Raw genomic sequence first — 21811 nt, forward strand, 5'->3', positions numbered from 1 at the left:
CCCTTACCCCTTTCACAACAGACCTTATCCAAATGCCTTCCCATTTTTTCCTTTCTAGGACAAAAAAGTGAGGTTCTGCTCCCCTCCCGTTCAGGGAGGACTCTCCCCAATTGTGCCCACTGTCTACATTTTTTTAAAATAAAGCACCCCCTTCCCAAGTCCTCCACAAAATCAGAGGCTTTCCTCCAGCTCATTTTCCCACAATAATTTATGAATTAAAGCAGTCCCGGGAAGCAGGCAGTGCAAGTATTTTACTGAGTGGTGGAGTCTGAGTCTTGGAGAGATGGAGTAACTTACCCAAGGCTGTTACCCAGCTAATTAGCTTTAGGGCTGGACCCCGGTCTTCTCAAGCTCCAGTCCAGTGTCTTTCTACTCCCCTGGGCCGCCCCAGGCACCCCAGCTTCCAGCAGCTGGCACCAGCAGAAATCAAAACAGAATGGAAGAGCCCATGAGGCCTTCCCTTTGACCAAGTTATCGGAGAAAGTCCCCCTGACCAATATTTCCAGAGCTCCCTGACCTGGATCACTCTCAATCAGAGTGGATTCACGACTCTAGGGAAGGTCTGGAAATTCCTGTGTATGTGACTGTCTCTCAGTGTTACAGATCTTCATATATGATCTTATTAAAATACCTTTGGGCCATGGAAAGGAGTATTTTCTCACCTTAAAAAAATATGTGTGAAATATTTTTGAAATAACTCATTGCACAGGCATCCCACCCTCTTCCTCCCCCAGACCCCGAATGCCTTCCTCTGCTCTCTCTCCCCAGGTTCCAGGTCTGCCCTCTCACCCTTCTGAAATTCGAACACTTGGGAGGCCCAGGATATAGAGCCACTGGGTAATGTTCCAGCCTCTTTAATTTATGGAGGAAGAAACTGTAGGCCTGGGAGGAAGGTGACTTGTCCAAGGTGGTTAGTGGATAGCAGACCTAGTTCTCCTGGTTCCTAAAGTTGGTCTTTTCCTTAAGGATGCCGGCATCTGTGGGTGTGAGTATGTTCAGATTGTGGCCTGGGAAGTGCAAGTACTTTTACTATGCCTCATCTTCTGTGAGGACCCACTAAGAAAGGGAGGATTCCTGAAGGAGGGAAGAGAGTATTCTGTTGAGAGACCTAACCACTAGGAGATCCCAGGAGATCCAGAGATGCCCGAGATGGTGCCCACCTGAGTGGCCCCAATTTGTGTGGCAGTGGGCAGCTGGCATCTTCTCTCTGGCCCTCATTCTGAAAAGAAGGGAGTTGGACTAGGTGATTTCTGAATCTCCCGGGGTTCTGTCCCCACATGCACTCCTAGGAAGGAAACAGGCACCCAAATGTCCTTCCTCTTCTCTCACTAAGGGTCCTTCGTTGGGATGAACGTGACTCCGGTCAGCTGCATTGTCTAGAGCTGGAAGGGACCTCAGAGATGAACGGATCCAAATCCCTTCTCTTAAGATAAGGAAAAAGTGGCCTAGAGCAAGGACGGGACTTGCCTTCGGCCATACAGCAAAGGAGAAGCAGAGCAGGCTTTGAAGCTCGAGTGTTGGCTGTTTAGATTAGCTGTGAGGTTAGGAAATCCGCGGTGCCAGTCCGGATCCTCTGAGCGCCCCACCTGGGGCTGAAGCTCATCACTTGACGATCCTAGGCCTCCACGGGTGCGGCTCCCGAGAGATCTTGAGCGTGTAGCTGCGGAGGTCGGGGCAACCGGTGCGGAAGGCGCTCACTACCGCAGGCGCCACCACACAGTAGCAGTGCACCTCGCGTAGGTGGCCGCAGGCCCCGGCCAGCTCCTGCAGCGCCGAGTTCAGGGCCGCTGAGGCTGTGGCCCGCAGGACCAGGGCAGTCAGAGTGGCGGCATAGTGGCGGCCTGCAAGGCGCACAGCCTCTGAGACCTCCCCGAACGTGTTGAGCCTCAGTGTAGTCACAGGGATGGTGGGCTGCAGGACAAGGGGCACCCGCTCGTCGGGCACCGTGTGGTCCAGCTCCAGATCCACCGAGAGCCCGGGGTGACGCCTGCAGATCGCCGCCCAGGCATCGTCGGGTATACCCTCAGCATACTTGTCGAGTCGGGCGCAGAATACAGCCAAGTGCTGGAAGGGCGGGCGGCCCGGCTCAGCCAGGGAGGCCAAGACCGGGGCTGACAGGCTGGCGTAATAGAGTCCGAGCGCGCACAGGCGAGGGCACGCAGCCAGGACGGTGCGCACCGTCTCGGGGCGTACATTGCACACCAGCGTCCTGTTGTTGAGGAAGAGGCCTCGGAGCTCGGGGCAGGCGCGCGCCACCTGCAGCACCAGCCCGTCGTCCAGGGTGAAAGGCATGCTGCGGAGATCCAGCTGGCGGAGCGCACACAGGCCAGGCGCTCCCGCTGCGCACACCTGGAGCACCCCGCTCAGGATGTCTCGGCCCGAATAGAAGAGCGGGTTCTCACCATGGCAGGCGATGCGCAGCCCCTGCAAGCCGGGGCCCTGCTGGGCCAAGGCACTTAACAGTTCCGTGGCTGCTCGCCGGCTTCCTTCCTTGGACGGGTCAAACTCCAGCCCCAGGTGGCGGATCTGACCCAGGTAGGGGGACAGGCAATTCAGGGCAGCCGCGTCTGCCTCCATTTCGCAGCTTTCAGGACAAAACAGAGGAGGAAATGATCAACAGCGCTGTCCGAGGCACGGGTAGGGTTCACAGCAGTCCCTTTGTGTTCCACAGTGCTCCTAGCTCCGCATCTCCATCCTTCCCATTTCAGCCGGTTCTGGGTCTCAGCGAGAGGCCTGCCTAAGGCAATTGCTGAGCCGTTAAGGAAATGAACTCCCCCACTGGGATATCTGCATCTCTAATTTGCGAGAGAAAGACCCAGGCTTCCTCCCCTGAACCAACTAAATGGCAGGGCCCTATCCCGATTAAATGGTCACTGCCAGGGCCCTTCCAAGCCTGACATTTCATGTTTTAAATCTCATATTTAATGAGATTCAGACCTAGAGAGATTTGCCCCTGGGATGGAGTTTGGGGCTGAGATGAATCCTCTCTTATTTTCCTTGTAAAAAGAAATTCTTCTTGCTCCTTCAAAGATGCCTTACATTATCATCAGGGATTCTCCCAAGTACACTCACTCAGCCCTTCCCTGCCTTAGTAGATAGGCCTTCAGGACTAGCTATGGCCCAAAATTTAAAAATAAAAAAGCATCACCTAATGGCCAAACCTCTCCTCAACTCACCTCACATATGCAATTTGTTCTTTTTTCCTTCATCATCTCTCTCATCCAGTTAGTTGTCTCTTTCTCTCCACTCCCAGAGCTACAACCGCTTCTGGCTCTTCTTGCCTCTTACCTCAGCTATGGCAATAGCCTTCTAATGGGTTTTCCTGTCCCAGGTCTCTGGATCCATTCTACCCTCCATTCAGCTGCCAAGGTGATTTTCTGATGACTATGTCCACCCCTCTATGCCCCATTAGTTTCAGCATCTCCCTGTTTCCCCTAGGATCAAATATAAACTTCTCTGTTTGGCATTTAGAACTCTTCAGAAGCTGGTACCTTTTTAAAAAACCAATATTTCATTGTTTTTGCCCAATTACATGTAAAAAGTTGGCAACTTCTTATCTCTTTGGGCTTCTCCATGGACTCTATGACCTGGCTACACTGGCATGTTTATACTGTCCCTCACACGTGACACTTTAATCTCTCATCTCCTCGCCTGTACACCGGTTGAATACTTCTTATCTCTGCCTTGTAGCTGCCCTGACTTCCTTCTGCACTCAGATCAAAACCCAAAACCTAGAGGCCTTTCTAAGTCCCCCAAGCAGTTTATAGCCTCCTCTCTCAGAATGCTTCCCTAAATGGGAATATGTGGATATATGCTGTTTGGGCCCAGGTATTTACATTTTGTCTCTGCCTCTAGAATGAATGCTCTTGGAGGGCAGGGACTGGTTTGCCTTTCTTTGGACCCCTAGTAGATGCTTAATAAATGCTCGTTGAATTACAAAGAAAAATGACTCTGAGAACTCTGATTCCACTGGATAGATGAGGTACCATTCTTTCAGCAGAGAGATGACTGGCTCAGGATGCAGAATAAGGCATCTGTTTCAGACTCCAGCCAATGAGGAAATGATTTTGCCTGACTATGAATATCTGTTTATAAAGCTTCCTTTTTTCCTTTTTCCATTAAGGGTAGGGTGGGAGGTTAAGGGGAGACAAGGATAAGAGAAAGAAAGAAAAGAAAGAAAGAAAGAAAGAAGGGAAAGAAGAAAAAGAGGAAAAGAAGGGAGGGAGGTGGCTTTTTTCTTAATAAAGGGAAGACAACAGAAGGGAGACCAGAAAGAAGACCAGACAAGGACAGATTAAAAAACTACGGTTTGAACTTATTATATAATAAAGGCAACCTCCTTTTTCTGATTTACTATGTATATACAAATGCCCATTCAATTTAGTATTGGTCAAATTAAAAATAAAAATAATTTTAAAAAATTAAATGCTTTTAACTTCTTGCCTGCTTGATTAGCTCTGAGCCCTTTCCTTTTTAGCTAAATTTCAATAGAATGCAAAGTCCTTGAAGAGTAGAGAGACCTTTTTTCCTTTATCTCCTTCCTTCCTTCCCTCCTCTCTCTCTCTCCTTCTCTTTCTCCATCCTTCCCTCTTCTCTCTCTCTCTCTCTCTCTCTCTCTCTCTCTCTCTCTCTCTCTCTCTCTTCCCCCTCTCTCTCTTTCTCATTCCTTCCCCACACCTGATTCATAGTAAGCATTTTATAACTGCCTATTGAATTGAAGTCAAGCCTTAGACAACCAAAAAGCTGATGGGAAGACATCTGAAGTCCTTACAGATTGGTTGGACCTATCACAGTATACTCATTATCTTCTAGCATAGCATTAAAGAATGTAAAGCTTGAGGCTCAAAACATTCTTTCCTCCTTGTAGCTGAGTCACTACACCTCCCTGAAGACCCTCTCCCTCCTACGTGGAGGCAGGACCTAGGAGGTGGGAGATGGGAGTCTCTCCACCCCTGGGGGGTCTGGCCAGCCTAAGGCAGGGCTTTAGGGGGGTGCCTATGTTCTTACAGTTTGGCAAATGTTTGCAATATTGTAAAAACTGTTCAGTGGATCTAGGGAAGGGACCCTCTTCTTCAGTGTTAAGAGTGGAAGCTGGCAGCTATCAAAGTATGAGTCATTGATCAAGAACATGGGTGGAACTGATAAGCCTGGGCCAGCCTCCTTCTCCTACTTGTAATCATTAATGGGACTTGGTCAGTAACTCAGTTGGTGGCAGTTATTCTAATTCTGCTGATAGTACTGAAAGTTAAAGTGCCTGTATTGGTCCTTTGCCATCAGCCTGAATTTTGCTCCTTGTCTAAATAGCCCAGGGACCTCAAATAAATTACATAATAATAATAACAGCATTCACATAGCTCTTTATGGTTTGCAAAGCACTTACAAATATCTCTTTCCACCCTCACACCACCCCCTGTAAGATAGGTATTATTATTATTATATCCTTTTATAGATGAGGAAACTGAGGCTAAGAAAAGGTTAAATGACTTGCCCAAGGCTGATTTGAACTTTGGCCTTCCTGACTCCAGGTTCAATGCTCTCTCCCCTGGGCCACATAGGTGCTTTTGGGGGTTTAGAACTCTTGAGGGAAAATGCCTCCTTCTGGGCAGTGGGCAGGAATGGGTCCTTAAGGCCTCCTCACCTGATATCTGTGCTGTACCACACAGAGCTTGAGTTGACAGCAGTGGCCCAGGCCCTGCAGACCTGTGAAACTGCATATCGGTCCCGGAGGGGCAAGTGTCGGAAGATCAATGACAGTAATTCTTCAGGGAGGTATTTCCACAGTTCAGCCATTGGGAAGGTGGTTGGCTCCAAAAGATCCCCGTCCACACTAATCCTTCTGCAGCATGACTGGAACCCGTCTGAAGAGAGAGATCTGGGCATGACTCATAGGGAAAGAAACACCCACTCACAAAAACTCTCCCCCCAGCTATTACTCACTGGCTTGTATGGCCAGGGAATACCACATCAGCTTTGATTCCCTGACCAGACCTAGTTGCAGCACAACATCCTTGGGGGTCAGTGTATCTTCCCATTGTTTTTGTTATTCAGTCATTTCACTCATGTCCAGCTCTTTGTGGGTTTTATTGGCAAAAAAGTGGTTTGCCATTTGCCAGTTCCTTCTCCAGCTCGTTTTACAGATGAGGAAACTGAGGTAAACAGGGTTAAGTGACTTGCCCAGAATCACACAGCTTGTGTGGCCAGATTTGAATTTACAAAGATGTCTTCCTGACTCCAGGTTCAGCACTCTCTGCAGTGCCACTTAGCTGTTTCATTCCCATTGCTAATGTCCTTAAAGAACTCATTGTGGCTTTCTTGAATTTTCAATCTTCTTATAGGGCAATACATTCCATAAGCTTACTTCCCTCTGTCAATACAGACATTTCCTCATTTGTTTTAAGATTATCTTCATCCAGCAAACATGTAAAATCAGGGAGCTAGATTAGAAACCAGCAGTTCTATGTGTGTGTATGTATGCATGTATGTATGTGTATATATGTACATCTATATGGATCGAGAGGGATGGCATGCATATATACACATGTTTAAATATATAAACATATTTCAAATGATTGCTTTCCTTTATCATCCCAGGTATTTTATTTTATTTATCGATAAATACTCAGGAATCCATATTTTGATTCCTGAGACTGCCAGAGTTGTGCGGTTACTCAAAAAAGGGAGAACCTCTGGAGCTTTTAAAATCTCCAGTTCTGGGGCAGCTGGGTAGCTCAGTGGATTGAGAGTCAGGCCTAGAAATGGGAGGTCCTGGGTTCAAATCCGGCCTCAGACACTTTCCAGCTATGTGACCCTGGGCAAGTCACTTGACCCCCATTGCCCACCCTTACCACTCTTCCACCTAGGAGCCAATACACAGAAGTTAAGGGTTTAAAAATAAAATAAAATAAAATCTCCAGCTCCAACATTCTATATTCTAACCTTCTGTGTTATCTATGTTTTCCCCCTACACTCCTCCCACTTCCAAACTTCTCCATTACTAGTGAGAGTCCCATCTTCCTCACAGCTCCTCAGGCTCAACCAAGGTGTCATTCTGGATTCCTTGCATCTCCCACCCTCACCATCTCTCATCTCATACCTAATCTGTTGCCGAGGCCTGTGCAACATCCCTCAAATGCGCATGCCTGTCTCTGCTCTAACCTAGCTCTCACTCTAATGCAGCCTCTCATGGCCTCATCCCTGGACTGGCGCAATAAGCTGCTGGGGAGTCTGGCTACCCTAAGTCTCTCTCACATTCTAGTTCTTCCTTTCAGCCATCGAAGTGATTTTCCTAAAGCACAGGTCCTGCCATAACACTCCCCTACTCCAGTGGCTCCCTAGCACTATCAGAATCAAATACAGAATCTTCTGTTTGGCATTCGAAGCTCTCCATGGCCCTAGGTCCTCCTCCCCACCCTAGCTTTCCAGCCTTTTTACTCCTTTTTTTCTGACCCACCCTCTACCCCTCCACACACCCTGTGATCCCCTGATACCAGTCTCCTTGCTGTTTCTCACACCAGAAGCTCCATCTCCCGACTCCAGACGTTTTCACTGGCTGTCCCCCATGCCAAGAATGCTTCCCTTTCTCATCTCTGCCTCCTGGTGTCCTTCATGTCCCACCTAAAAACTCACCTTCTATTGGACGCCTTTCTCAATCCCCCTTAATGCTATGTCTCCCCTCCATGAAGTATTTTCCGTTTATCCCGAACGGAACTCGTCTGACTAGACGTTTCCTCGCGCATTGGACTGTGATCTCCTGGAAGAGCTGTCTTTTTGCCTTTCATTACATTCCCAGGGCTTAGCGCAGCGCCCGGCCCATGAAGTGCTTATCGACTGCCCCTTCCGACATTCTTTTTGAAGGTGTTTTAGAGCTTTGCCAGCCTAGCCCTGCCGAATTGAGTTCAATCCCCTTCTTTTGTGCACGAGTGAGTGTGCGCGGTCCTTGGAGAATAAACCCTCCTCCCTCTCGGACGTCTGTTTTCTCTTCCATTTCTATCCAGCCCGTCGGACAGCAGACTCAATGCTCAACCTCGGAGCCCAGGAGGAAGACCTTCTTTCCTTTCCGTCTGAGTTCAGTTCCCAAGTCCTGCAAGAGGCCTTTCCCTGTCCCCCTAATCAGGTTTCCTGCTGTCTCCTTATTGGACTGGGAGCTCTTTGAAGGCAGAGACTATTCTTTCCCGTCTTTGTGCCCCCCAGAACTTAGCACGGGGTCTAAAGCCCAGAGGATGCTTAATAAAGACTAACGGGTTTGGCTTGGCTCTGCCCTCATCCCAACCTGCTCCCGCCCCGTTCCCATTCAGCCGAACCACCTCTCTCACGCCTGGCCCGGAATAAACTGTCTCTCGGCCTCGGATTCCCGGGCCCGCCGGCCCCCGGCCCCAGCCTGTGGGCGGCTCCGTCACTTACTTACGGGACCGTACCCTGGGGCCGTGGCCTTCGCCTTTCCCTTCAACTGCGAGGACTTTCTCAGGACTATGTTTTAACTGGAACTTCGAGGAGGAGGGCGACCACTGCGGCCTCTGCCAGGACGCAGATCATTCCGAGGCCCCGGGGCTGCAGGCTGGGACCGGCCGGGTTCGGGAGCCCAGAGCCCTAACTCGGGGTGGGGCTCGGGGAACTTTTCCTCCGCCTCCACAGTCTCCCCAGGGCCGCTTCGAGAACTGCCGGATACCCCGTAGAATCCAAGGTATCCGGGGCCCGCCCTGCTGGTTACACCATGCCCTTGACACGGCCTGCCAACGTCCCTCACTTCAATGCTGTGGCCCTTTGGGAGGATAATCTTTTCCATCTACCTCTGATGCCTTGCGGCGGTGAAAGAGTTAAATGGGTAGGGTTCGAGAACGCCGAGTAGAGGCCTGAATGGTTCATTCAAATCAGCTGGGGACCAGTAGCCAACCACCAAGCTGGGCGGGGCCGAGCCCGGAGGAAGCTGCGGGCTGGAGGCTAGGTGCGCAGGACATCAGGTGGCAGCAGTCCTCAGGGCCCCGCTAGTGATCCGCTCCGACCCTACGCTCGTCAGCCCTAGGGGATCCCTTCTTTCGGGGCGCAGCTGTTTCCATGTGGAGGGTCTTGGGCGGACGAGAGCCAGGCCCTCCCTTCGCCTTTCGTCCTCCCGCGCTCCTAGTCCAATCCTACAGCTTCCTGTGAGCCCGCTGTCCTGGGAGACTGGCAGGCTGCGAGCCGGGTGCGGCCAGGCTAGAGGGTGGAGGAGACGACGGGGCCTGGAGAGTCCCGCTCCTCCTCCCACCCCCAGGCACTGGAAGTTTGAGCTAGTGGAAACATTGGACTCCGAGCCAGGGGACGTGGTTCGGAATCCTGTCTCTGCCACTGAGTGTCTGTGGGCGAGTCTCATCGCCTCGTTTCCTCAGCTGTAACTGTAGATAATATCGCCAGGAGTTTGGTCAGTTTTAAAGCGCTAGGGAAATGGAGGCCACCCCGGCTGGCCGCCACGTCTCGAGCTTATTCCATCCGGCCCGACGGTGCTTGCCCACCTCTTTTCAAAGTCCAAAGAAGCGTGAGGCGTGGGGCGGGGCGGGGTGAGATGTACCAGGGCGGATTCCGCCTGAGCCCCTGAGCTCAAGGACGCTAAGTTTCAACACTTCGAAACCCTCCAGAGCTAGCCATAGCCAGGTAGCATTATGGATAGTGGTTGTCTCGAGTCCGAAAGGCCGAAGTTCAAATCTTGCCTCAAACACATCCTAGAAGTGTGACCTTGGGCGAGTCACTTAACTCCTCTCAGCCTCAGTTTTCTCATTTGTAAAATGGGAATGACACGCACCGATTTCAGAGTTGTTGTGATGATCAAATGAGATAGGCACTACATGCGTCTTAACCTCCCTCAGCCCTCCGTGTCACCCCTCTCCGTTGGGAAGTTCTAGCCAGCTAACCCCGATCTGAATGTTTCTTACCTGCCTCAGAGAGAAGAGCTTGGAACTCGAGCTGAAAGGATTCCTGGACTCCCTAAATTTCCAGGGCCGACTCCTGGATGGCTGACTCACGGGAGCTGAGGCTGGTCTGTAGGTTTGGATTAGGCTGGTTCGGGGAAAGACCCAGGCCCTTAGGCCCATCCACTAGGTAGGAGCTCCGGTCACTACGCTCTACGGCTTGGGCTGCTCTCCAGGGGCGGCCCCCGCCCCGGACTTGGGGGGATCCCGGAGCGGGGAGTCAGCTCTGCCCCTCCTCCTCTTCTCTCTCATTCCTCCTCCCTGCTCCCCCCTCCCTCTGGGCTCTGCGCAAACCCGGAAGAACGGGCGGACAGAGCCGGTGTCTGCGAGCTCGGGAGCACCCGTTCAGCCTGGTCAGTGTCCGCGGGGAAGGCAGGAGGGCGCGAGGAGGGGAGGGGCGGGGAGGGCAGGGGCGGCGGGGAGGGACACCAGGGCCCGGAATTCTGTCGCCAAGTTTGGCCTGGTTAGAGGTACCAGACATGGGCATAGCCCTGATCTGGGGGTGGGGTGGGGGTAGGGTGGGGGTGGCTGGGATCAACCCCGAGCGTTAGACCCAGGAGATTCGGGCCCTTCTCTCTCTTCTCCCCGGGGTTAGCCTGGGTTGGCTGGGGCCGGGGCCGGGCTCGGGCCCCACGTGGGACACGGTGTTCCGAGCAGTGAGCGGCTGGCCCCCTCGGGAGTCCGGTTTCTTTGGACAGCGCAAGTTCCCCAGGCACTTTGGAAGTTTGTAAAGCGCATTCCTCAGGAGCGCGAGGGTTCATTTCCCCTCCTCGCAGATGGGGAAAATGAGGCCCGGGGCAGTGAGTGCCCACACACTTGGGAGTGAGCGGCCGCGCGCACTTGGTAGAAATCCGAGCCCTGCTCTCTTGCCAAACTCTAGGCCATGCTGAAAATCTGGAGGTCAGCAACGAGAGCTGGGCCCGCCCCGCCCCCCCTTTCCCTGAGCGTGAACCCATCCCCCACCCTCATCCCCTCCCTCCCTTCCCAGCAGCCTTGCCTGCCCAGGAAAGGTCTCTGGAAGCTAGACGTCCCAGTTAGGGGCGAAGGGGAGATACCCTGGCCAAAAGCCAAGGAGGGAGCTGGAGGAATAGTGACCTAGAGTATGGGATAAGGGCGGATGGGACGGGCAGAGAGCCTAGACAGTGGGAAAGGAAGAGGAAGGAAGGGGATGTCATTCGACCCACACTGACGAGTTTACCCTATGCAGTGAACCGGGCCTGCCTGGATAAAAACCCAGTAATGTCATAGAATCGTCGGATCTGAGAGGACGAGGGGACCTTCGGGCTAGCTAGTTCAGCTTGATCTTAATGGCAAATTCCTTCTACCATGTACCCAACAAGACTTCATCTGGGCTTCCCTTGAAGAGGTCTGAGGGGAAACCCATCCCCTCCTTAGGCAGTCCATTCCATTTTAGAAGAGTTCTGAGCCCTCCAGGGATACAAATCACAAGGGGCCAAATACATAAAAAAGAATATTTTTTTAAAGTGCCCTGAAAGGAAACGTGGGACGGATCCCTTCCAGCTAAGGGGATGAGCGATGACTTCATAGAGAAGGTGGCATCAGAGGTGGGGTGAGGTAGGAAGTGTATGTGTTCCTGGAATAAGGGAACCTTGAACAAAGGTTCAGGTTCACTCTGGAAGGTGAACATCCTCTTTGGAAGTCTGGGTGTAATTCAGTGTGGCAGAACCCAGCGTCTGTACCCAGGAGAAGGGCAGGACAAACCTGGAAAAATAGGTCGAAGTTGACTGTGGTAAAAGCTGGAGATGTCAGACTGAAGAATGTGTTTGGATGATGATCCGTGTAAAACAGTGAGCCATGGAAGGTCATGGAGTGAGATCAGCGGATGGAACTGGCTTTTTTCTTGTTTGGGAGGACAGTTCCTTGTTTCCTCCATTTCTTTCTCACCCTCAGCAGAAGGTCCTTCTACTATCTTTATGACCCAAGTTCTGTCTTAGGAAAATGACGTTAGTGGCTTTAGAAGGATGAATTGGAGTAAAATTGAAGGACACCTGTTTGGAGGTTATTACAATAGTCCAGTTGAAAGAGCCCGAATTAGGCTGGTGGCCATTGTAGTCCAAAGGAATCAGGTGGAAAGATGAGCCTCAGTTTATTCATCTGTAAATTGAAGATTGAATTACATAGTTTCTCAGCTCCCCTTTCACTCTTATTTAGACCTGTGCATATAAACTAAACCAGAGGTGTCAAAGTTACTGCCACTTGGCCACAATCAGCCCCTTCAGAGTGGGGCCAAACCAAGTTTGATTCTAATTGGGAAATATTTACCAAGATAAAAATATAATGCAACAGAGAGAATGTTAATTTGTGGTTTTCCCAGTCAATATTGGGCAGCTAGGTGGCATTTGGATAGAGCGCCAGGCTTGGAATCAGGAGGAGCTGGGTTTAAATCTGGCCTCAGACACTCTCTAACTGGGTGACACTGGGCAAGTCATTTAACTCAGTTTGTCTAAGCCATATCCTTCTGTCTTAGACTTGTTTCTAGATCAGAAAGTTAAGGGTTAAAAAAAGTTTGCTTTTCTAAGTGGCTTATACTTCACCCTTAAAGTTTTGTTGTCAGAATGAATTTGCTTCCTGAAGACTTCCCCTTAGAAAGGAGAGAGAAAAGCCATTCACTTCCTCATCCAAGATTAGGGTGTGGCTCTAATGCCTTAGCAATCTTCTATCTACATTTTCATACAACCTCACTCAATTCTAAAATGGTAATAAAAACAATTATAAATGGCACAAACTGAATTATAATTGCTAGAATCTAGATTGGTGGCAAAATGGAGCTCAGGGCCTGGAATCAGGAAGACTTGGGGGTTTAAATCCAGTCTCAGACACTTGCTAGCAGGATGACCGTGATCAAGTCATTTAACCTTTACTTGTTTCACCTTCCTCTTCTCTAAAATGAGAATAATGCTAGTACTGTCTCCTTTCCCCTTCTCAAAACCCAGGTTTATGAGAACCAAATGAGATATTTCTAAAAAAAAAAAAATCAAAAAACCCTCTTACCTTATGTCTTAAAGTCCATAGTAAGTATCTTTTCCAAGGAAGAATAATTTTAAGGGCTAAGTGATTGAGGTGTGCCCAGCATCACATAGCTGGGAGGTGTCTGAGGTCAGATTTGAACCCAAGTCCTCCCATATCCAGGCCTGGCTCTCTATCCACAGTACCACCTAACTGTCCAGAGATAATATTTTTAAAGCATTTAACACAGTGGTTGGCACATAGTAGGTGCTTACTAAATTCTTGTTTCTTCCTTCAAGCTTTGCAAAGGGCTTTACTTATGTTATCTCATTTGGTCCTCATAGCAACCATATCTATCTATATTTATCTCCCCATTCTATAGATGAGGAAAAAGGAAAGTAGTGGTGAGATGATTTACCCAGGGTCACACAGTGCCAGCATTGCCAATAAATAGATTAAGCTTGGACCTTCTGTGCAGATCTGTGATAAGGAGAAACCAAGGCACAAAGGTCCAAGCTTAATCTATTTATTAGCAAAGTTAGCAGTTACTAATAATAGAGGTCAGTGGTCTCCCAGTGAGCAGACCCCAATACAGTCAGAGGAGCTCTTTAAATCCAGTTTAGTGGTTATATAATGTTCCCTGACACCCACTTAGCTAAGATTGTGATTGGTTCTCAGTTATGCTATCTGATGAAGAGTCTTCATTCAACCAGAAAACCCAAATTTGGGCAACGTCCTCTAGGTAGGGCTCATGATAGCTAGCCCCAAAGGGCCCTCCTGGACTCAGGTTCTTCCAGAGTTCTTCCATGGGGTTATGGAGGAGGTATAGATTCAGTCATTCACCTGTAACATTCTGTAGAAGGTTCCTTATCTACCATTCCCTACACCAATGGAGTCGAGTACTACGAAAATGTCTTGTGATTAGATTGAATCATCTTTCATCTTCCTTCCTTCTTCCCTTTCCTCTCAAACTTCCCTCCTTCCTTTTCTTCATTTCTTTCTTTCTTCCTTTCCTTTTTCTTTCTCTCTCTCCTTCTTTCCTTCCTTCCTTCCCTTCTTAGAATTGATAGTAGGTATCAGTTTCAAGACAGAAGAGCAGAAAGGGCTAGGCAACTGGAGTTAAATGACTTGCCCAGGGTCATATACCTAGGAAGTATCTGAGGTCCCATTTGAACTCAGGACCTCCTGTCTCCAGGCCTGGCTCTCTATCCACTGAGCCACCTAACTGTCCCATCTTTCTTTCTTATCATTAGATGCCCACAGCAATATGCTAAGCCTTAAAGCTGGGGTACGAGGATTAACAAAATTCGTTCCCTATAAATCAGTAATTTCACAACAGCTAGCAAGTGTCCAAGGCAGGATTTGACTAGTCTTCCTGACTCCAGACTCTACCCAGTGTGCCACCTGGCACTTAGTGTAAGTGTCAGAGCTGGGCTCCCACGCCAGATGCTGGCATTCTCTGCAGATCCTACCTCCTGGGGTCTGAGAAGGATCAATCAATCTGAACGACCCCATGGCTGGTACCTGCAGCTATTGGAAGATTTCTTTCCTTCTCCCCAAGTCACAGACGTACTGAATTCTATTCTGCCTCTCCTTGTCACCTCCTGCCGTACCTCTGGCCCAGAGAAGGAGGGGGAATCTTAGGGCTTCCAGCTGGCCAGCCTGGCAGGGATTGCCCTCTGCCTTGGCCTCTTGGCCTTTCACCAGGGGTAGTTCTGCTTGATGTCAGCCCTCTTCTGAGTCCTCCCTCCTACCTCTTTTCCTTCCCAAGAATCCCCCCAGTTCTGTCTGCCGGTCAAAACTGCCCAAGGCCAAAATTTGGTCTGAAACCTAGGGAGGGGAGTGACCTAGAGAACGTGGCCCCTCTTTGGCGTTCAGGGAGGTGGTGCCCCTGCAGAAAAGAGGAAGGGAGGGAGCTCTCTAGAGGGCCGGAGGATATGAAAGTGAGAAAAGCTGAGGACTACCCCATCTCCAGGAAATGCTCAGGAGGGGAGATCTGGGGACACTGTTCTGAGAAAGTGCTAGCTGTCGGTCACAGTTCCCTGCTGAGAGGCCCCCTCCGCTCACTGCCTCCTGGGCTTCCCTTTCTAACTGCTGTAGACTAAGACAGGGCTTCCCCTGCCATGTGCTCCCAAAGACCTTCAAGCCCATTCTTTGGAGCTCTCTTTATAGTCGAGGAATTCCGTGTTTCGAGGTGGCTTCCAGCTCTGGCACTCTCCAGGGCAGAAGCATTCTATGATGGAAGATCCATCTTGAGCGCTGATATAGCGTCTTGACGTTCTTTCTTTTTCCTAGTTTGTATAGCACAAAGGATGTGGAGTTCAGAAGTCCCGGGTTTAAATCCTTCTTCACACACTTACCAGCTGTGTTAGCCGTCACTCTATAAGCCTCCATTTTCTCATCTGTAAAATGGGGATAATAATAGCACTGTAAGGGTCAAATGAGGAGTTTTGACAAAATAAGAGAGCAGCTTTTAATAACTTAAGTTTTAATGAGACTATAGTAGAGTTGTAAATTATTATCCCTTTAAGCCGGAGAAAAGAAAACTTCTGGCAGCTTTTAATAATTAACAATTTAGTTTTATTAAAAGAGATAGTAAAATGAATATAGTAGAGAAATATAGGAAAGAGATAGAGAAAGAAATTGCCCAATACCTAACTAGCTACTCCATAACTGCCTATAACTGCCCTTGGAGGAAGTCCAGCTGATCACCCTTCAGCTCAGCTCACCAGGCTGAGTCAAAATTCTCCTCCCTCCTCCGTATGCTTGCTGGCCTTTTATAACCCCTTCTTACCTCCCTTCCTGTCTCTGGTTTCTACTTCCTTTCACTGTGGGCTGGTGTATCTTTGCACATCTCTATGGTAAAAGGACCTCCAGGTCCCCAGTTAAATTAGAGAAAGGGATTAAGAATTCCCTTTTACAGCACCCACTTCACAGAGTTGTGAAGATCAAATGAGATTACAATTTATAAATGTTAGTTATTATCATTATTTATTTGTTTATTTTTTATAACCCTGACCTTCCATCTTAGAATCAGTACTATGTATTGGATCCAAGGCAGAAGAGCGGTTAGGGCTGGGCAATGGGGGTCAAGTGACTTGCCCAGGGTTCCACAGCCAGGAAAGGTCTGAGGCCAGATTTGAACCCAGGACCTCCCGTCTCTAGCCTGGCTCTCAATCCAATCTCAATCAAGCCACCTAGCTGCTCACGCTATTATCATTATTCAAAAAGAAAACTTACTTCTATCCTAGTATCAAATCCAAGGCAGACGAGCTAAGCAACTGGGGTTATGTGATTTGCCCAGTGTCACCCAGTGAGGAAGGATCTGAGATTAGATTTGAACCCAAGACCTCCTGGCTCTCTACCCACTGAGCCACCTAGCTGTGCCTGGGGAAAGTGTTTTTGCACGCCTTGTAGCCTTAAATAAATGTTAGCTATTCTTTATTGTTGGAGTTGGCTGGATTTCTTAGGTAGTGTAGTGACTTACTGGGGCATCTCCATTTGTATGGAGAACACTCTCAGCCTGGGATCTGGGGTCCTTTGGGAGCCTGGGAAGGCAGGGCTGGAGACTGACCGACTGACCAACGTGATCTACAGGAGCCCGAGATGGCAGGCGACCTCAGGAAGATGGCAGACGGCCTCCAGGAGTGGAGTGGCGGTGCCTACCTGTTTGTGGAATCCACGATGGAGAAAGTCAGTCTGTCTGACCTATACCAGGATCCTCAGAAGAAGCTGGCAGTATTTCGGGCCCTTAAAATGGCCCTAGCAGGTGACTGTGGGGTCTTGGAGTATATATGGGGGTGGGCACAAGGGCCTTTTGTTCAATGGTATTTTCAAGCTTACAGCCTTCTTGTGGTACAAATAGTAGTCCTCTTTTTAAAAAGAACCCTTTACTCTCTTAGAAACGAATCTAAGGGGGCAGCTGGGTGGCTCAGTGGATTGAAAGCCAAGCCTAGAGATGGGAAGTCTTAGGTTCAAATCTGACCTCAGAAACTTCCCAGCTCTGTGACCCTGGACAAGTCACTCAACTCCCACTGCCTAGCCCTTGCCATTCTACTACCTTGGAACCAATACACGGTACTGATGGCACAATGGAAGGTGAGGGTTATTTTTAAAAAAGAAAAACAACTAAGAGGCAGCCCTGCAGTGGGCTAAGGAATGACACTGGAAGGACAGACTCGAGGCGGCTCTCCAGGATGCTTTCCATTTATGTCTCCTCCTATGCGTAGCAGCCCGAAAATGTCTATCTGCAGAGGAAATGTGGACCTGCATGTATCACACGTAGGACACATGTACACATGTTTGACTGTGACTATCAATGTAACAGGTGTGTGCATGTGTGAGCCTGTCGCTCAGCGGGTGTCTGGAAGCATGGCCATCTGTCCGTGTTCACTGTTGCATGTTTCTGTGCCTAGCGGGAGTCCGGCACCATTACACACACACGTGTGCATTTATGGACACGTGGGTGACTTTGGCCCTCTCCGTTGTCTAAGCCTTCTTCTCTCTCTCCCTGTCTCTGGCTCCCACCTTCCCCGATTCCTTCTTCTGTCTCATTGCAGCCTACGTCAGGTCTTTTCCTTTCCCTGGCTCTCCCTCCTCTGAATGTTGCACCTTAAGGCTTCGGGACCTGGGAGTGAGCAGGGGACCTGATGAAGCAGGATGTGGGAGCCCTTCCCACGGTCTGGGTTTGGTTGCCCAGACCGGGCAGCCCGGGGTGAAGCTTGCAGTGGGCAGCTCCCCGGCTTCTGCTCTCCAGACAGAGCTAGATGGCTTCTCCCAGTTTACTGTGGACGAGCTCCAGTGCTGGTGAAGAAGGCTTTCCCAATATCTGCCTTGTCCCCCGGAAGCCCCAGAGCTCTTTGGGCCTTTGGACCCCCCTCTCTACTAATATATTCTATTTCCTGGGATGGGAGCTGCTGAGGGTGCCTGGGTCAAACTCTGATCAAAGCCAAGCTGATCTAAGGGCATAGCAGCTCACCAATGCTCAGTGATCCAAATGTGGCTTAGGAACCATTTTGTAAACCCTCACTTTCTGTCTTAGAATCAATACTCAGTATTGATTCTAAGACAGAAGAGCAGTAAGAGCTAGGCAACTGGGGTTAAGGGACTAGCCCAAGGTCACACAGCTGGGAAGGTATGAGGACCTCTGATCTTTCTATCCACTGAGCCACCTCGATGCCCCAGTTTAACAACCGTTTTGTATGGCTAGTAAGAGCCCGGGCCACGGAATGTTAGAGTTGTATGGGACTTGAGGATATAAATGATTAGAACCCCAGAATTCTACACCATAAAAGACCTCAGAGATCATCAGTCAGTGCCTGAAGAGGAAGTCCCCAGGCAACATCTCCACGGGTAGTTAAGCAGAAACTCTTTGCCTGAAGACCTCTAGGGATGAGAGAACCCACGGCCTCTGGAGTCAATTTGTTCCAGTTTTGGACAGCTCAAATCATTAGGAAGTCAGCTACCTGGCACTGTGGCAAGAGAGTTGGACCAGGAGTCAGGAAGCCCCTCAGACACTCTAGCTGTGTGACCCTGGGCAAGTCACTTAATCCTGATTGCAATTAAAAGAAAAACAAAAAGATAAGGGAGAGGGAGCAGGAGGAACATCTCTCTCTCTCTGGAGTCAGCCTGTAGCCTGACCTGCTGCACCCTGGGGCCTCCCCGGCTTCCCCCCCCTCTCCCCCAGAATGTGCCGGGAGCCAGGAAGGGGCGCAGATTCTGAAGATTCACTGCAGCGGTCTCCAGCTCATCGTGCAGCTGAAGTTCTGCGGGCAGGAGCCGTGCAGCCGCTTCCTCCGGAGCTACCGCGAGGGGGCTCTGCGGGATGCCCTCCGGAACAGCCTGGTGGCCCTGCTCGGCCAAGTTCAGCACCTCGGACAGCTGCACCTGGAGCTGCGCGTGGGCTCCGAGCGCCTGGACTTGATGCTGCAGGAGGAGGACCGCTGCTTGCGCTGCATCCATCAGGCCAAGGTGCGCACCAGCGCCAGCGGGGCCGCGGGGAGGGCGGCGGGAGCGGGCGGGGAGCCCGACTCCCAGATTCGTACTTAGCCTTTCCTGTCTTCCTTCCCTCGCCCTCTCCCAGCCGGACCGGCTCCGAGATGAGGAGATAAGTGATCTGGAGGATGCTTTCCGGAGCCTGACCTGTGATCCGGGAGGCGGGGTGGCCCTGGCTTCTGGCCCGGAGGCTCCCGCCCTCAAGGCTCCAGCCCCCAAGGCCCCCGCCCCCAGAGTCCCCGTCCATTCGCCCCCTCCGTCCGTGCCTGCGCAGACCTTTGTGTTCCAGGGTCAGGAGTTTGGTGAGTGAGCCCCCGGCAGGTGGATTCATTTAGCTGGGCCAAAAGTTTGAGGGATCTTTGTTTTCTCCGGGGTCGCTGGTGGGAGTGATCTCTCGGGAAGCCGCTGCTTTATCCAGGGCTCCTAGGAAGGGGGCAATCCCTGGATTTCCGGGGCAGATAAGAAGTGGGGTGCACTGGAGGGAAACGATTCCTGCAAATTTGCTGATTGCCCAGGAAGGGAAGGGCGGTTTGGGGATGAGAGGGGGGATTCCTGCCTTATCCAGGCTGTCCATGAAGGGGACAATTCTTGCTTCATTCCGGTGTCCAAGAGGGACGGTTTGGGGTGTAGTAGTGACAATTGTGGGTTTATTGGGGGCATTTGAGCATCGGTGGGGGATCCTTGGTTCATATGGAGAGGGCCAGGGAGTGGAGGTGGAAGGGCTGAAGGCCTGGAGTCTGAGTCTCGTACAGGCTGGGGAGGGGTGGCCGTAGGCTGGGTTTACTGAGAATGCCTGGGGGCCAGGAACCCCAGGTTTATCTGGGGGCCTGAGGTGGGGTGACCTGTGGGGATCTCCTAGCTCCCAGCTATCTCCACTCGGGCTTACCCCACTCCTTTCCGCAGCTAACCGTCCGCTGAACTCGGAGGACCAACTGAAATTTGCCCGCTTGGTGGGCCGCAAGTGGCGGACAGTAGGAAGGGCACTGCAGTGCCCGGCCCTTCGGGAACAAGACCTGGAAAACCTGGCCTACGACTACGACCGCGACGGGCTTTTCGAGCAGGCCTTCCAGCTGCTGCACCGCTTCGTGCAGGCCGAGGGCCGCCGGGCCACCCTCCGGCGACTCATCGAGGCTCTGGACAGAAGCAGCCTCACCAGTGTGGCCGAGGACCTGCTGGGGCTGCCGGGGGTCCAGGAGGACAGGGACCATGAGGAGGAGCAGGGGTAGGCGGCCCATTTAGCCCAAGAGGCCGCCGAAGCCAGCGTGATCCAGACCTGTTGGGCCAAGTGTGGGACTCCTGATTTGTCTGGGCCCTGGGGCCGGGGACTGACCTATCCAGGCACTCTGTCAGAGAGGGCTGCAGGACAGAAGGAGGGCTGCTCTCCTGCCCGGCTCCCACCAACCCTTGGATGTTTCTCTCACACACATAAGGGGCCTTTAGCCTCTCCCTGTTCCCACCCACCGACAGCCATTCCCCCGTCTTCCTCGAAAGGCTCAAGCACTTTGGAGATCTCCCACGAGGCTCTTCAGCAGAACAGATCCAAAGTAATGCAGAATTGAAAGGCCTCTCAAATCCGGCCTCAGACACTTTCCAGCTGTGTGACCCTGGGCAAGTCACTTGACCCCCACTGCCCACTCTTACCACTCTTCCACCAAGGAGCCAATACACAGAAGTTAAGGGTTAAAAAACAAAAAGAATTGAAAGGCCCCGAGGTTTGGATGCCGAGGCTAGGTTGGTGGGGGAGGGCCACTGGGGAAGAGAAAGAGCCGCAAGGGAGGGTTTGGTAATATTTATACAGGGTGTCCCAAAAGTCTTAGGGCAGTTGTAAGCTTTAAAAGCTCCAAGCCTTTAACTGCTCTAAGACTTTTGGGTCACCCTGCTTCATGCCTTATGGTCTACAAAGCATTTTTACATGTTATCTCGTTGGAGCCTCATAACACAACCCCGGAAGGTTGGTGCTATTAGTATTTCTAGTTTGCAAACAAGGGAACCAAGGCTGAGTGAAATTAAATGACTTGCCCAGGGGAGTTGTTGTTGGGTCGTTTTTTCAGCCCCGACTCTTGGTTGACCAGATTTGGGGGGTTTCCTTGGCAAAGATCCAGGTGTGGTTGGCCACTTGCTTCTCCGGCTCATTTTTCAGATGAGGAAACTGAGGCAAACCATTCAGTGACTTGCTGAGGTCTCTGAGCTAGTGTCAGAAGCTGAATTTGAACCCTGGTCTTTCTGACTCCATGTACTTCATCCACACGGATGCACATACTGGTATTTTTTGATTGTGGGGGTAGTAAGGAGCCATCGACATTCCAGGAAGGAGGGTGGTGACATGGTTAGATCTGTGTTCTAGGGAAGTGATTTTGTATGCCTGAGGAGGATGGAATGGAACAGGGAGAGGCAGGGCAGGGAGCCAGGCAGAAGGCTATTGCGATAACCCAAGTGAGAGGAAAGGAAGGCTGGAAGGAAGCCCTGCACAGCCGTGGGAACCTAGCAGTGGGGAAGGAAATGAAATGGCTCAGGACCAGAAGTTGGGCTACTTTAGTGGCTTTCAAAAATTCATGCCACTTCTTGTCTGCTTCTCAACGGAGCTTAAATTTCCCCATCTGTAAAAATGAGGTAGTTGGTGACTCAGTGGATGGAGCCCCAGGCTTGCAGTCAAATGTGTCTGACTCTTCCCTTTCTTGGCAAAGATATTGGAGTGGCTTGCCGTTTGTCTCCCCAGCTCATTTTATAGATGCAGAAACTGAGGCCAACAGGGTCAAGTGACTTGCCCAGGGGCACAGTGCTAGTAAGAGTCTGAGGCCAGATTTGAACTCAGGAAAATGAGTCTTCCTCCAGGCCCAGCACTCTATCCATCTGACTGCTTCTGGATGGACTCAGGAAGACCTGAATTCAAATCCAGCCTCAATCTGTGTGAC

At 50.8% G+C, this 21811-nt stretch overlaps 2 protein-coding genes across 2 annotated transcripts; one reads left to right on the forward strand and one right to left on the reverse strand.

Moving 5' to 3' along the window:
- Nucleotides 1-823: 823 nt before the first annotated feature.
- FBXL8 (F-box and leucine rich repeat protein 8) lies at nt 824-5846 on the reverse strand. Its single transcript, XM_044660598.1, has 2 exons — nt 5639-5846; nt 824-2584 (listed from the first exon to the last, which is right to left on the reverse strand). Exons 1-2 carry the CDS (start codon nt 5788-5790, stop codon nt 1603-1605), a joined length of 1134 nt encoding a protein of 377 aa, XP_044516533.1. The 5' UTR covers nt 5791-5846; the 3' UTR covers nt 824-1602.
- A 1336-nt stretch (nt 5847-7182) lies between these two features.
- On the forward strand, nt 7183-20926 carry TRADD (TNFRSF1A associated via death domain). The gene is made up of 8 exons (XM_044659429.1): nt 7183-7222; nt 8465-8680; nt 9132-9178; nt 11078-11136; nt 16502-16674; nt 18592-18875; nt 18988-19201; nt 19803-20926. The coding sequence occupies exons 1-8, from the start codon at nt 7183-7185 to the stop codon at nt 20123-20125; spliced, it is 1356 nt and encodes a 451-aa protein (XP_044515364.1). The 3' UTR covers nt 20126-20926.
- The last annotated feature ends 885 nt before the right edge of the window (nt 20927-21811 follow it).

The sequence above is a fragment of the Gracilinanus agilis genome, chromosome 2 (genome assembly GCF_016433145.1).
Source record: "Gracilinanus agilis isolate LMUSP501 chromosome 2, AgileGrace, whole genome shotgun sequence".
NCBI lineage: Eukaryota > Metazoa > Chordata > Mammalia > Didelphimorphia > Didelphidae > Gracilinanus > Gracilinanus agilis.

Coding starts and splice junctions, on each gene's coding strand:
- FBXL8 (XM_044660598.1), bottom strand. CDS start 5,790: ATGGCTGAACTGTGGAAATACCTCCCTGAAGAATTACTGTCATTGATC. Junction 2,585..5,638: donor TGGTACAGCACAGATATCAG/GTGAGGAGGCCT, acceptor TTGTCCTGAAAG/CTGCGAAATGGAGGCAGACG.
- TRADD (XM_044659429.1), top strand. CDS start 7,183: ATGGCCTCATCCCTGGACTGGCGCAATAAGCTGCTGGGGA. Junction 8,681..9,131: donor GATACCCCGTAGAATCCAAG/GTATCCGGGGCC, acceptor CCAATCCTACAG/CTTCCTGTGAGCCCGCTGTC. Junction 9,179..11,077: donor ACTGGCAGGCTGCGAGCCGG/GTGCGGCCAGGC, acceptor CAGAGAGCCTAG/ACAGTGGGAAAGGAAGAGGA.